Source organism: Nicotiana tabacum, chromosome 22, assembly GCF_000715075.1.
Source record: "Nicotiana tabacum cultivar K326 chromosome 22, ASM71507v2, whole genome shotgun sequence".
Classification (NCBI taxonomy): Eukaryota; Viridiplantae; Streptophyta; class Magnoliopsida; order Solanales; family Solanaceae; genus Nicotiana; species Nicotiana tabacum.
In genome coordinates, this window is record NC_134101.1 from 12,888,772 (window position 1) to 12,902,922 (window position 14,151).

At 37.2% G+C, this 14,151-nt stretch overlaps 1 protein-coding gene and 1 pseudogene across 1 annotated transcript; both read right to left on the minus strand.

The window, feature by feature from the left end:
• Positions 1–614: 614 nt before the first annotated feature.
• On the minus strand, positions 615–8,930 carry LOC107816232 (uncharacterized). Its single transcript, XM_075243559.1, has 6 exons — positions 8,734–8,930; positions 6,773–7,846; positions 5,692–5,832; positions 4,120–4,876; positions 1,843–4,006; positions 615–1,106 (listed from the first exon to the last, which is right to left on the minus strand). Exons 2-6 carry the CDS (start codon positions 7,713–7,715, stop codon positions 1,077–1,079), a joined length of 4,035 nt encoding a protein of 1,344 aa, XP_075099660.1. The 5' UTR covers positions 7,716–7,846; positions 8,734–8,930; the 3' UTR covers positions 615–1,076.
• A 2,274-nt stretch (positions 8,931–11,204) lies between these two features.
• Positions 11,205–13,842, minus strand: LOC107790629 (uncharacterized; annotated as a pseudogene).
• Between the last annotated feature and the right edge of the window lie 309 nt (positions 13,843–14,151).

Genomic DNA, 14,151 nt, shown 5'->3' on the forward strand with positions numbered 1-14,151 from the left:
GGTATAGATAACCCAATAGTATAACGAGGGGTATTCTTAAACCATTTTCGAAAATATTGGGGTATATTTGACCCTTTGCGTGAATAGAATTACTACCAACATTTTTATCCTTAAGTCATTCGCTTTAGAGTAAAGCTTATGATTTGGAGGTCGTCGTCATTAAGAAACTTTTACATATTATTAGCGATCAACACTAAAAATACTAATCTCATAGTTAAATCAGCTAGAGAAAATTCTCGAAAAGTTTTATAGGAGCCAAAACATCATGACTACGAAATTTTGGTTTTTAGATGTACAGAAGTTTTACAAGCAGGTCGATGACATTCCACATAATCGATATTCAAGAACGTCAATTGTGAGATAGTTAAGATGGGGAGTTATTTCCTTCCTCTATTTTTTTCAAATGGAGTTATTTCATATTCCATAATTTTACATACTTGTTTAAGTAAGCAGCTTTATATGAAGTGCACACGAATTAAGAGTTCACGGGTCATTCCAAAATTAGGAAGTAAATAAATACAAAATCTAACTAGAACCTTTCAGTTATCCTCACAATTAACCGAAACAAAACTATAACAGGCTTGCTGCTATTAATATTCTGGGAATATCAATAACGCAGAAAAAATCAATAACAGGCTTGCTATTAATATTCGTATACACAACACCCATTCAACAAGGATATATATTAAGGAAACAAAACTAAACTAAAAAGAAACTTAATACATACATTTTGCCCTTCTCAATGTGCTGCTGAGGTCCCGTACTTCTGCAGAGATAGTACACTTCGTACAAGGGTCAACACGTTTGGGGTTTGATTGTAGATATTGGCAAAGTAATCCCAAATACCCTGTTTCTCGTTTCAGGAAATATATGGAGGCATCAATATTTTGGGCATACTCGTGCATATGAGCTTTTATCCTAAGCAGCAATGCAACTCTAACTGCTCAATGCTCATCAGGCAAGACTTTGTTTCAAAGCATAAGTAGTTGTATGCTGTGGCGCAGTAGCATCCGCAATGACAAATACCACAGCAAAATAACTGCTGTTGCCAACTGGAACAGCCAACAAACTGACAGTTATACCTTGACGTATTTATCAACATAGCCCTGGAAAACAAACTGTTAGTTACATTGTATTGAATTTGCATAATGTCTTCTAATCAGAGTATCAGCATCCTACACAACCAAGGTTACACTATAAGTCTCTATGGAATAGCAAATTTGATAAACAAAGGTACAATTTGAAATAACAGTGATAAGCACTGTAATATTCAACTTCAAGGATAATCCTATTTCAGACACACAAGATAGTTATTAAAAAGTATGCCCAGCACATTCACTTTAGCGTAAACTCAATCCACATTAATGATAGACACAAGCTAAAAATTTTCAGTAGGCAAACACTTGATTCAACCCTAAACAAAAACAAGATGGGTTTGGTCAAGATGTGTCAAATAACGAGTTATAGCCTACCACACCCAGCATGACCCAACATTCCCTCTTTTTTTGTTGCTTTTTGAAAAAAAATGTGAAAGCTAAAGTAATTTTTTTTATTAGCTTAAGTTCTTCCACATTTACATTATTCCGATCTCCAAATTTGATTTTGTATGTTTTGGTATAGCTTGTATCTTGACCGTCAGGTTACAGTGTTACACTATGTTGACCCGTTTTGACCCAATCGTTTGATGGGTCATTTCAGGTTCAACCCATTGGGTCAAGTCAATCAACAGGTTGTAACACAACCCGTTTAAACTTGGTTGGGCCACACAGATTAAAACCCTTGGCAAAAACTAAACACATAAAAGGGTCTTTGTGAAACAGTAGAGATAAGAAGAGGTCATACCATGACTAGTTTAGTTAATTTCCTCTGTGACGAGTCAATGTAATGGTCGATTTTTGCCTTAGACTTGGGTATTTGGTGACTTTTCATAGCTCCAGAGACCTTGTCAACAGTTTTCTTGACTATGGTCTTGAACACCTCCTTGCTCATATTACCTTGGCGCCATGATGGTTTTAACAGCTCTTTTACAAAATTAGCAACTGAACTCTTGAAAAGCTTCATAGATCGGGAATCCTTACTTTTCTTTTTCTCCCCCGATGGCTTTACCTGTTCGATCTCAATCTCTCCTGCAGGGACATCCTCTCCATCACTGGAATCGCTTGGACTTCCATTCTCAACAGCACCTACCTCTGCCTCAGCAGTCTCACCAAATTCATCATTTTCTGCTGATGCGGTAAATGCAATAGCTCCACCTCCTTTTTGCCTCTTGTTTACTTCAACATCCAGTGGTTCATTGGATCCACTGAGCCTTAACATACCACCCGAGCCATCAGTTACTTCACGCTTTTGACCAGGATCAGACTTCTTAAGTGAGCTAGTAGATGGCTCTATGCTGTCGTAAAGTGGGTCATACTGGTTACCACCTGGCTGGTTGAACATTCCTCCAGCTGCACGGGCAGATGGTGGGGTAATATTCCGTGAACCAAGGCTTTCAGCATGATGGCCATCAATTGGCATATTGCTCAAACTAAATGCACCGTATTTATTACTAGGGAGCATATCTCTTCCATGTATTGAAAGATCCGAACTGAATTTCGTGGTTAGTGGCTGGTCAAATGTAGATGCATAAGGGTTGAAATGACTTGAAATTCTGGATCCAACAAAGTCAGGCAATCGAGAAGCTTGATTCTGGTCTAACGAATCAGATGAATACCTTGACATAGAGGAACTACCTCCAGGCTCAACAAGATGTCGAGAAATACCAGCTGTCTGAGGAACACAGTGCGGCTGTTGCATGTAAGGGTAACTCGTAGAAGATGGAATAGGAAGTTCACCAACGGGCAGACGTTCGCCAAGGAAAGCTGGTGGTCTATTTGGTGAACCCCTAGAATAGATAGGTTGAGTCTGCAGATAAGCATGATGTTCACCACCTTGAGGAATATTAGGCAATGGGCTCGAATAGAAGTCATTTCTTGGAACTACTATATTTGGTTGAAAATATCCCCGAGGAACATTATGTTGTCCACCAGCTGCATTTCCAGAGGAGTCGTTCACAAATGGAGGATGTGGTGGCTGTGACTGTGCTGGACGTGGTGGAAGAGAATTCCAAGAGGTACTCAGAGGTACAGCGAATGGAGACGGTTGATGAGGAAATGGAGCTTGATACAGAGGAACACTTTCCATATATGCAGAATTAAATGGTGGGGGCAAGTTGTGATCTCTGGGCATCTGCTGAGTAAATGCAGTACTTGAAGCCTGCGGAAGTGAAGAAAAGGAAGCTGATAAGGGTGCTGTCTGGAGTACAATTGACGGGCATGACTCCTTAGCAGACGCAAATTGAGGAAGCTGGACGGGTGTGACCATTGATGATGTCTGGACAGATGATGACTCCGGAACAGACGAATCAAAGTTCTCTTTAAGTTTCTCATCTACATTTAGGAGCATCTGATCAGAGACATGATCTTCAAACTGATGAATTCCTATAGTTCCAACTGAAGAGGGAATTTCCCCAGTAGCATCATCACCAGGAAGCTTCTGCCCTTCAGCAACAATTACTGGACTCACAGTAAGTTCCATTTGATTCTCTTTCCCATAAAGCTGAGAAGTAGGCTCAGGTTCTTTCATATATCTCACTTCCATATCAGGAATACCCTGGCTTTGGGATTTATCATGATTGTGGACCGATTTCTCGAGAGTAGTACCAAAATTTTCATGCGCATGAGAATCCTTTAAATCATCCAGATCCTTTAAATCGTGCATATCAGAATCCTTCGAAATAGGCAGAAGATCTTGGTGCAGATGTTTGCTCCTGTATGATCTTGATCCACCACTCTTGTCAAGCTCAGCATGGAAATATCGACATGATGCTCCATAGTAACACTTGCCTCGAAGGAAGTCTTTACATTGTGGGAGATGACCTCTGTCCCTTCTCATTTTGTCACCACCAAAAGTTAACCCACGCCTAGAAGGTGACTTGCTTCTACTTCTGCGTCTCTTTGGAGAGATGCTGTAAAGTTTAAGCATTGACAATTTTAAAATCATCGAAAACTACAGTAGAAATCAAATCAACAGAAGAGATATTGAGCAGAAACATAGGAAAAAGCAAATTAAAATGAGTACCTCCGAGAACGACCCCGCCTCTCCTGTCTCTTCCGTGGACTCTTCCTCTTCCTCCTATCATAAGGAGAGCGGCTTCTGCTCTGGCTTCTTCCTCTTCTTCCACGTCTCCGCTTATACCTTGGTGAATCATCAGAATCACTGTCACTTACTCCCTCCCTAACCAATCTCCCATACTCATCAACCTTCCGCATAGGAGATTTATCCTTCGCATCTTCCTTAAGCAAATCAAAACTGTCACTATCATCAACACTCAAAATATTTTCCCTATGAGGTCCTTCATTAGCAGTATCAGTCTTCAAAGATAATCTATTTCCAACACCATTATCAAAGGAATCCTCAAATTTTACAGCAGCACAAGATTCTTTATCATCTTTGGGAACAGAATTTGAAGGTTTAACTGAAGATAAGGGTGATTTCCCAGTATCTGTCTTGGCAGTTATAGTAACAACTTCACTAGGTGGAGGAACTGTCAAAGGGCCAAGATTTCCATGACAATTCTCACTAGCATTATCTAAACTGTCATCCGAGGCATAGCCTTGAATAAGCCTAAAAGGACTGGCAACTTCCATGAGCTGACTGCGAATATTTTCAAGATGAGCTCCCTTATCAGTGGGTGATGCACTAGGATGGCTCATATCTTTCTCTATAGAAGATGATGTCTGCACATGATCATCCAAGACGGGTACACTATCCCTGTTTAAACCATTGGCCTCAGAAGAGGGTTCCTGAAAACTTGATGGAGCACGATATGGAGAATCTGCAGAGACTGAAGATGTAAGAGGATACAAACACAAAGAAGGCAACTTTGCATCAAAGTCAAACTCTAATAATCTCATCAGCCAATCAATCAATAAGTATGCCCCAATCCAAATTAGATGGGCCGGCTATATGAATCCTATGCATCCATTACGCTCTACTAAGTTTCATTTCAATTCATTGTTAAGAGGATTCATTATAGTTAGCATTTAAAGGATTCATTACAATTAGACTATCCTTAAGCTAGCCTTTAACCTACTACAACCTCACTCCTTTACTCGGGATAGGACCACCTATCAAATCATATATCATCAGAATCAAAACAAAAAATTAAAGTTACTACAACAACTGCGCCTTATTTCCAATCAAGTTAGGGCTGGCTATAAGTATCCTCACTAACCATGTTTTTTTATTTAAGCTCAACTCATCTCATCATTATACCAAAGTAAAATAAAAGTGAAAATAAGTTATATACATGTAAATAATAGTAACAATAATATAACATTAAAAGTTTATATTTTTACTGGAATATAAATTTACAATAAGGTCAAAATACTCCTAAAAAGATATCCCAAAATAAACAATTAAATGTTTCAGGGGTGTCTTTATCTCATATCAGCTGAAGGTGATTTCAGATTAGTGGTAGCTTCCTAACGTATTTTGAATTATAGACATTCTATTGCGTACTCATGATGAATGCTCAGAGTTAGAAAAGAACTAAGCACAAAGCTAAAAGATACGTGTGTCAGCTATTCTAACATGAGTCACTTCACGGAATTTTCAGGTCACACCCTCTATTGGCATAAACGTTTGCACCTTGTCTTTGTTCCTCTGGCTCCAAGGGCCCACAACACGATGAATTTCGATGTAGTACATCTTCGGCCAAGCTATCCTTTAACTGCTTCTCAGCCCCAAAAGGATGGATCTGTTGATCTTCATCTAGCTGGGTGATATCATCTGATAGTCCAACAGAGAAGCAAGATAGATCAGATGACTACAAACTTTCACACCCATCAATCAGAAAAAATGAAGCGTCTAGGCAATAAAGAAATGTGAAGGTTTCAATGAACAGGTTGCAAAGAAAACAAGAATATATTGATGTGGCAAGTGCAAAATAGAGCTTGACAAATAACTGGATTATAGCAATCAATAAATCGAAATAAATAGTTCAATCACCTCACATTCTTTAACTGAGATAGGAAGAATCTCACTGATCTTTCTTTTTCTAAATAAACATCAGAATCATACTCAGGCTCCTTACACTGCATCGGGCACTCTAGTACGAAGACCTCTTAAACCTTTCCTCTGTTAAAATAGGCATGAAAGATAATATTGGAGGCAATTAATTAGACATTGATTGGTGCTTCCTCCACCAGACTGATTGCAATGTAGCTTTATACATTAAAGTTATGACACCGTGTCCACTATCTGTCTTTCATAGATGTCCTTGTAGTTCAGGGTTTAGGCTAGCACAAAAGAAAATAAGACTGAAGCAAACCTTACCCAAATGAAGAGTTTACAGGTAAAAGCGAAGATCATTTCCCAAAGGAAACATATGCTAGAATCCTTGCCATAAAATGCTGACCGTTCCAAAAGTTAGGTAGTTTGGTCTCTTCTGAAAGGCTACATACACTTATACATAGAAAGTTTTAATACATCTTATGTATCTTGAAAAAAAATATGAAGGACCTATTCAGTTTATATTCTTCAATAGGGCAAAGACAACATATGGCCACGTTTCCCTCAACAAATACTGAACTCGCATTTTTTCATCTTTCTCTTGATTTTTGTACTAGGTCAAACAACTTCTATATATTGGGATAGAAGAAGCATCAAATAGCAATAAGCAATAGACAGTAGGCATGTAAAGCATACAAACAGTATATAGTACACTAACCTTCCATCTCCATATCAGAATCAGCAGCGGAATGAGACGGAGCTGAGTTTATTGAATTAATAAGTTGAACTGATGAGGCTTCTCCTGGAAATGCTAGTGATACAGGCTTAGGATGAGAAGATGGAAGATCTGAAGCCAAATTATTATTTACCGGTAAATCTTCTCTGTTAACAATCCCTCCATCGTGCTCAAACGCCCCTTCATCTTTAGCACCATTAGTATTTTCAGTGGAAGATATGAGAGGTGGTGAAGATGGTGGAAGAGGTGGATCCCCAGGAGGTGAAGGCGGCAAAGGTGGCTGAGGACCAGGAACTGCAGGTTGTACATGAGAATCATGACTTTTCAAATGCATGGAGGGATCAAATGGGGGAGGTGTGGATAAACCAGGGTTCTGCGAATTAGGTGGTGGTGGTGGTGGTGGAGGAGGAGGAAGGTTATGAAGAAAAACTTGCATACTGTCTGGTGATGGCTGATGAAATGCACCTCTATAAGGCGTTTGACCTAGTGATGGAGGTGGTGGAAGAATTCTATGAGCACCCGGAGCTATTACAGGTGAAACATGATGCATACTAGGATTCCACTGTGAATGCTGCACAGGAACTTGGTGAGATTGCAGCATTGGGGAGCTTTCATGAACTTGTGCAGATGGGGGAGGAGGAGGAGGAGGAGGTAGTGCATAAAATTGACTAGAATTGCTGCCACTTGTTGGAACTGGAAAAGGTGGACTAGGGTGACGTACACCATGATGGGCATGCTGATATGTAGGAGGGCCACGCTGACCAACTTGTGGTCCTGGTGGATAACCATGTGGCAACATAGGTGGACGTGGAGCCTGAGAGGCAGAAGGAGGAGGGGGAGGGGGAGGAGGCCACTGCTGCAATGGAGGCCTAGACGTATTAGCATTTTGACCTATCTGAGTGGCATAGTTACCCTGACCATACATCTCAAACAGCCAGCTACCTATAGAATTAACAATTCTTGGGTGCACGATCCCACCTGGCGGTCCAAGAGAGTTCCGACGTGCAGATCACCAAATTAACTCATCCAGCAGCCCGTTTAAAGACAAACTGTAACCTTCAATTCAAATAATTCAAGAAATCTAATTCCAGCAAAGTAGCGAAAAACAAATTTTCATGACCTTGCAGGCATTTACAAATATGAAGAGAAAGAAACAAGAGGAAGAGAAGAAAGGAGAAGCCAATGCAAAAAACTGACAAGGTAATCAACTAATCTCAGCATTGATACTACACGTCCAAAGTTAAGGAATCAGACTCCACAGGGATATGACTCCTCCAGTTAACAAGATTAAAAAGTTTTATCTTTTTTCTTTCAGCAAAGCCTATCACCACTATGTAGACTGCAAAATTTACAGTTTCAGCGACGAAGAAATAAGGCATGCAGGAATGTCCATAAAGTTGATAACTTTCATATTTAACAAAACCACCTAAACGCACATTCTAAATAATACTTAACAGGTATGAAATCTTTACCCAAATAACAACAGGATAAATTTTAACTTAATCCCTAACTAAGAAGACCTTAGGAACCAAACCCACCGCCCAATACCTTGCCCGCCCCCCCGCCCCCAATTCATCTATTCCTCTCATTTTTGTTTCTCCAGAGTCTAAGTTACAGCTGCCCAAAGCAGCAAAACGCTTCATAGTGTTAAGGAATTTCTACATTCTTCCCTCCAATTAACAAATATTCTATAACACACAAAAACGGTAATAAGGATTTCAAACTTTCCACAGAAAAATTTACTTAACAAAATAATGAATCAATCAACTGCATCTCAATCCCAAATTAGTAAGCATAAAAAACCAAACGAAAAAAAAAAAAAAAAAAGACGAAAAAGATGAAGAAAAAAAACTCACCTTTTAAATTGCAAGCATTTTCAAATGACAGTAACAAACATACCCAGTAAAAGAAAGCAAATAATTTAAGCACAAATATACACTTACAATGCATACTAAATTACGAATTAGTAGGTCCGAAGTTGTCAATTTAAACTGATTTCGACGATCTGAATTGAAATCCAGCGAGTTTCGCATCCGAGATTTTTGAAGTCCTCTTCTGGGTTAAAACCCTAGAGAGAGAAACAGAGAGAGTGCAGTGGATATAAAAACAAAATGAGAAAAGGAAAATAAAAAACGGAAGTGAAAAAAGATTTTACCGCAACTCCGCAAAGTTAACGGTCAAGGGAAAGCGGTCGGGTGATGGATTATGAGCTTGGGTCTAAACTCTAAACGAGTTCGTATAGAATGTGGAGGCCCAATTTAAAAGCCTTTCTTTTTTTGTGAAGATAGAACGGACTAGCTAATTTTCAGACTGGTAATTGAAAAATAATCAGCGTTTGCAAAATTATTAAAAAATAGTCACTATTTTGCTGCAACATGAAAAGTTATAGCATAATATACTGGAGATTTGAGTACATGTATATAAACTTCCAGCATATTATATTGGAACTCCAGCACACGGAAAATTCCAGCATAATATACTGGAGATTGGAACACATGTGTATGAACTTCCAGCATATTATGCTGGAACTCCAGTATATTATGCTGGAATATTTTCCAGCTTTTGAACAGTATTTTCGTTCAGATTTATCTTTACATGAAAAGTGGCTAAATTTCGATTACTTTTGAAATCGGGGTTATTTTTCAATTACCACTTATAAATCTGGCTATTGTTGAATTTCACTTATTTTTTTTGGATACACCAATTTATAAATTAAGCAACAGAGAAATTAGGTGGAATATTGGCATTAAAACAAGAATTTGAGCTATACACATATGTAGTATAATGAATTGTTACACCATTAATATGATTTAACATGTTATATTATGTTATTCACTATTTTTTTAAGTTATCAATTAATACGATTAAATATAATTACTTATAATTATTTTTTTGTAGGAACTTGTGTCAAATATTTTGAAATAATGGAATTTTTTAAATACGTTCATGCCTTTTGGTTTTCCAAGGTGAATGGATTGAAAATTTTGTTAGATTCATTCTTGAACTCCTAGATATATGCTTGATCTTACAAGTGTAATTTGTTATTTTAAAAGTCATGAATTTATTCATTAACTCCTTTAAATGTTGTTTAAGAATTCGAGTCCATGAAGTTTTTTTTCGGAATTTTTCTTCAAAAACATGTTTGTCCATAAAAATTTATAAGTTTTTGGAGATTTTGAAAAATGAGTTTTACAAAAATCAAAAATGATTTTGACCATTTTTCAAGTTTTTTCAGGAAAAAAATTGTTTCTCACTCACATAATTGTAATGTTTTTTTTTAAGTGAAATGCATGTTCACATAATTTTTAATTGTAATTACCAATTTTCAACTTAATTTCAAAAACTACTTTTTAAAATATTATAATTTTTATGTCCAAACGCCTACTAAGTATTTTCAATAAATTCTTAGCCTATAAATAAGGTTCTTTCATTTGGAAAATATAACCAAAGAGCACAAGAAAGCAATTTTCTTTTTTGAAAACAAAAGAGAGACATTAGTCCGAAGGTGAAATCTATCACAGATCTATTAATAGAAAGCAATTTTTTTTAGATGTTATGTTGCTGTGGGTTAGTTGAATTTCGGAGATAGTGGTATTGCTATTATTCTTTTGTCTGCTCGTGAAGAAGATTTCAACCATTTAAAAAAAACTATCCGCCTCTAAGTACGACAAGATTATTATTGTTGTTCTAACGGTTTTGTATATGTCTTTTATCCAACAATAAAAAATATGTTTGATCACCGACTCAATTATTTGAAGTTATCACTATACATGGTTCTAAGAATTGGTAGAAAATTTTCAGTTGAGCACTTTCAAAATTTTGTTAGCTTGGTTCTAATACTTTTTTTAGTGACTTATGTTAAATTTTTTACATTATTAGTGCATAAAACTCAAACTTTTAAAATACATGAAATGAGAGAAAAGATGGATATTATGAGTACATTGGGGTTGTTGGGGTGGGGGATATTATGAGTACGTTGGGGTTGTGGGTAGTAATCTGTTATCCAAGTCCATAGCAGTAAACTTCATTTCGTTAAAGTATGTTGTCCCAAATAACCTTTTTCATTTTATGGTCTTCAGTTTATTAAGAAATTTGCACACTTTTTTTGCTTCCCTCCAAGTCCACTTAATAGTGTCCCTTATTTGAGAATCCTTTTCCACCTCTTATGTCTATTTGAATGACTATTTTTATTTGGGACAGATGTTTAGACTAATGTAAAGAAATTTGCATCTACAGGTATCAAGTTTAATGGTAAGAAGGGAAACATAATAAGGCAATTTGTCTGGACCAGTGATATCACTAACTTATTTTACCATCTCCCAAAAATACACTAACAGATTAAACTAGAGGCATGTAATACATTGCGACAACCAGCCACAGATTGAACGCTTAGGTAATCTGCCATGGCCTGGCTTGCACATAAGGAAAAAAAAAATAACTCTAGTGAAAACGAACAACAACAACAACCCAGTGAAATCTCACAAGTGGAGTTTGGGGAGGTTAGTGAGTACGCAGACCTTACCCCTACCCGAGGGAGTAGAGATGCTGTTTCCAAAACATTAGCGTCGCACTTCTCACTGATATATCCACAAATGTAAACACACACACTAAATAGAGGACAAAATCAGCTTTTGGGAAACATCATGCAGTCTAGTCAACCTTGTTTTCTAAAATGGGAGGCAAAACTCTTCCCTATATCAAGTCCAAGTTAGTAGAAGAGGGGACTGCCACTGCTAGGACAGTTCATCCATCTTTATCAGGTTTACCTGATAGTAAGATTCTAATTCCAAGTACAGTACTTTTCAACTCTTAGAAATACCTTACGCGTCACCACAAACTTCAACTCTTCAAGTAATATTTTACAAAGTTATAGGTAAAGTTCCAATAATTTGGTAGCTAGCTCTACACGAAACAGAATTTTATCCACTAGCCGATTATTTGCAACCAAAAAGAAGCAGGCTATGTAATTGTTAAAGCTAGCAAGCTGTTACACTATTCATAACCAGGACACATACAAGATGTACAAAAGTAGGACTCTCATTCTGGTAATGCATATTATTCAACTACCTGATCAAGTGATTCTGGCATTGCTGTCCTGCTTCTCTTGCATGAAACACCTTTGATATTTCCACTCACTGAAGCTGTGGTGACAACTGAAGCAAATCAATCGTGGGATCATCTTCAGAAGAAAGTTGGTCCTTGGCGTTTACATATTCGGATCCTTGAATGATCCCATTTATGAAACAATTGTTGCTACTGTTAGACACTAGAATCTGTTCCAAGCAACACTCTCCAGAATTTACCCCAACTGAATTGAACGTATCAGGCACTCTACTGGATAAATCCTGAGGGCCAATTCCCAGGAGCTTTTCAGATATGTGTGTCACATTGTAATGAGCATTGCTGCTCTGTGTAATTATGTGACTTGTTGTGGGAATTAGAGATGATTGATTTGATGAATCTTGTGATTGAGATGACAGAAGAGAGAGAGCACAGCCCGAGTTTGATATCCCAGAAATCCCCTGAATGGTTGAGATTGAGTCCAGAACATTCAAGACTTCACCTCCTATTGAGGAACTTTGGAATAGAGAGCAGGTACCAAAATCATATCCTTCTATATCATGCATATAGGACTTGCTACTCTCATCAGTTTTGCTTCTTGTTAGAGCAGTTATTTCTTCGTCGTGAAGAGGTGGACACTGTTTCTCGGTATGGTATGAAGTGCAAAGGGGTTTTGGTTTTGAGTGTCCATTTGCGAAAGGCATGGTTAGTCGAGGGCTATAATCACCAGTGCCTTCAAACTTTACATTCTTCTACCAGTCCATCTCATATTTTGGTTGATCTAGAAGGCTGCTGCCAAGAACATTTTGGCAAAGAGAGGATGACATAGCAAAAGAAGTTCCCCGAAACTTGGTACCCGCAGAACCTGGGAAGTGTGTAAAATGAATTTGTGAATTTTCTGTAAACATTTCACAAAAAGCATATGAAATCGAATGATATGAACACATCTCTGAAAAAGGCAAAGAATACAAGTTGATACTGATCAATTGTGATATCAGGTCACTATCAGGTGACTCTCCTCTAGGTTCAGGCCTCAACAGCAATTTCCTTAATGCATAAAAGAAAACTGATGTAGAAATCCTAACATCACAGAAGAAGATGGTTTAACAATCAAAGACTCCTATAGTGGTCAAAAACAAAAAAACAAAAAAAAAAATTGCAAGTTTTTTCTGAATGGAATAGAAGGAATCAGTAAAAAGCTGAGTAGAAGTTATGTTAAGGCACTCCATATCAGAGCGCCTCCCTGTGTGAGGCTTCCTTCGGCGCTCATTATGACCTGCTAGACGTTTACGACAGCTGCGTTTTCCATTATCAAATTCAGATAGTAAATGAAACCTACAAATTCAGAAGCAAGCCAGATTTACATTATCTGCAGGAAGAAACACATTTGGTCTCTACTCTCTAGCAACCAAAACAAATTATAAGACTTAGAATTTAGAAAAATACATACTAATATCAAACCAAAAATTTGTTCTACAAGGAATTGTACTCAAATTACAGACTTAAGAAATACTAGTGCACATTCACTTTTGAACAAAATACTAACATATGGAAGGTTATAACTATTACTAACCTGCTACATTGCTGACAAAACCTTTGTTCAGTGCCATTTACAATAACCTTAGCAGTCTTTGAGTGAACTTCACAAACTTTATGCCTCTTATGGTAGTCCTTAGAAGAGCTAAGATCCTTCCTACAACCTTGAACCTGGCAATATGGTGTCTGATACTTCAAACCTGCAGTTCTCATTCTTTTAGCTGGTAAATTTGAAGACAAATTAGTCATAATCTCGAGGGATTTGAAACTGTGTGCATTTTTGTGATCAGGAAATCTACCAAGCTTCAAATCAATAAGTGGTGAATCTCTACAATTTGATTTCAATCAAGAAGTACTCAAAGAAGCAAGTAAACTGAGTTAAATACTTGTCTCCTTAGTGGAAGACTGGAAGCAAAGGAAGTATAGAAGGAAAAGAGAAGTACAGTAAAATGAGTGAAAAAAGTGGTCCAGTTATATTACTAGATACAAAAGCAGGGCTGCCAAAATGTTATCACCATAATTGGGCCAAAATCATTTACACCCTCCAACTTTGCTCTAAAAATCAAAATCATCCCTTAACTTTGAACAATAGTCATTCACCCCTTCTTATGCAATATTAATTTTGCCCTTAACATTTTTAATTCTCCATCTATATAATACACTTTAATATTATATAGCATAATATTTTATTTTTTAAATAAACATTTTACATATAGTTTAAATAATTTTCTATCTTAGTATAGATTTTCACTTAAGTTTATTAA

Bases quoted from the DNA above. Each gene is read 5' to 3' on its own strand.
- LOC107816232 (XM_075243559.1), bottom strand. From the start codon at position 7,715: ATGTATGGTCAGGGTAACTATGCCACTCAGATAGGTCAAAATGCTAAT. The intron at 4,877-5,691 runs GTGCAAACGTTT...CAGTCTCTGCAG, and splicing joins GCCAGAGGAACAAAGACAAG to ATTCTCCATATCGTGCTCCA. The intron at 1,107-1,842 runs GTATGACCTCTT...TTTGTTTTCCAG, and splicing joins AATTAACTAAACTAGTCATG to GGCTATGTTGATAAATACGT.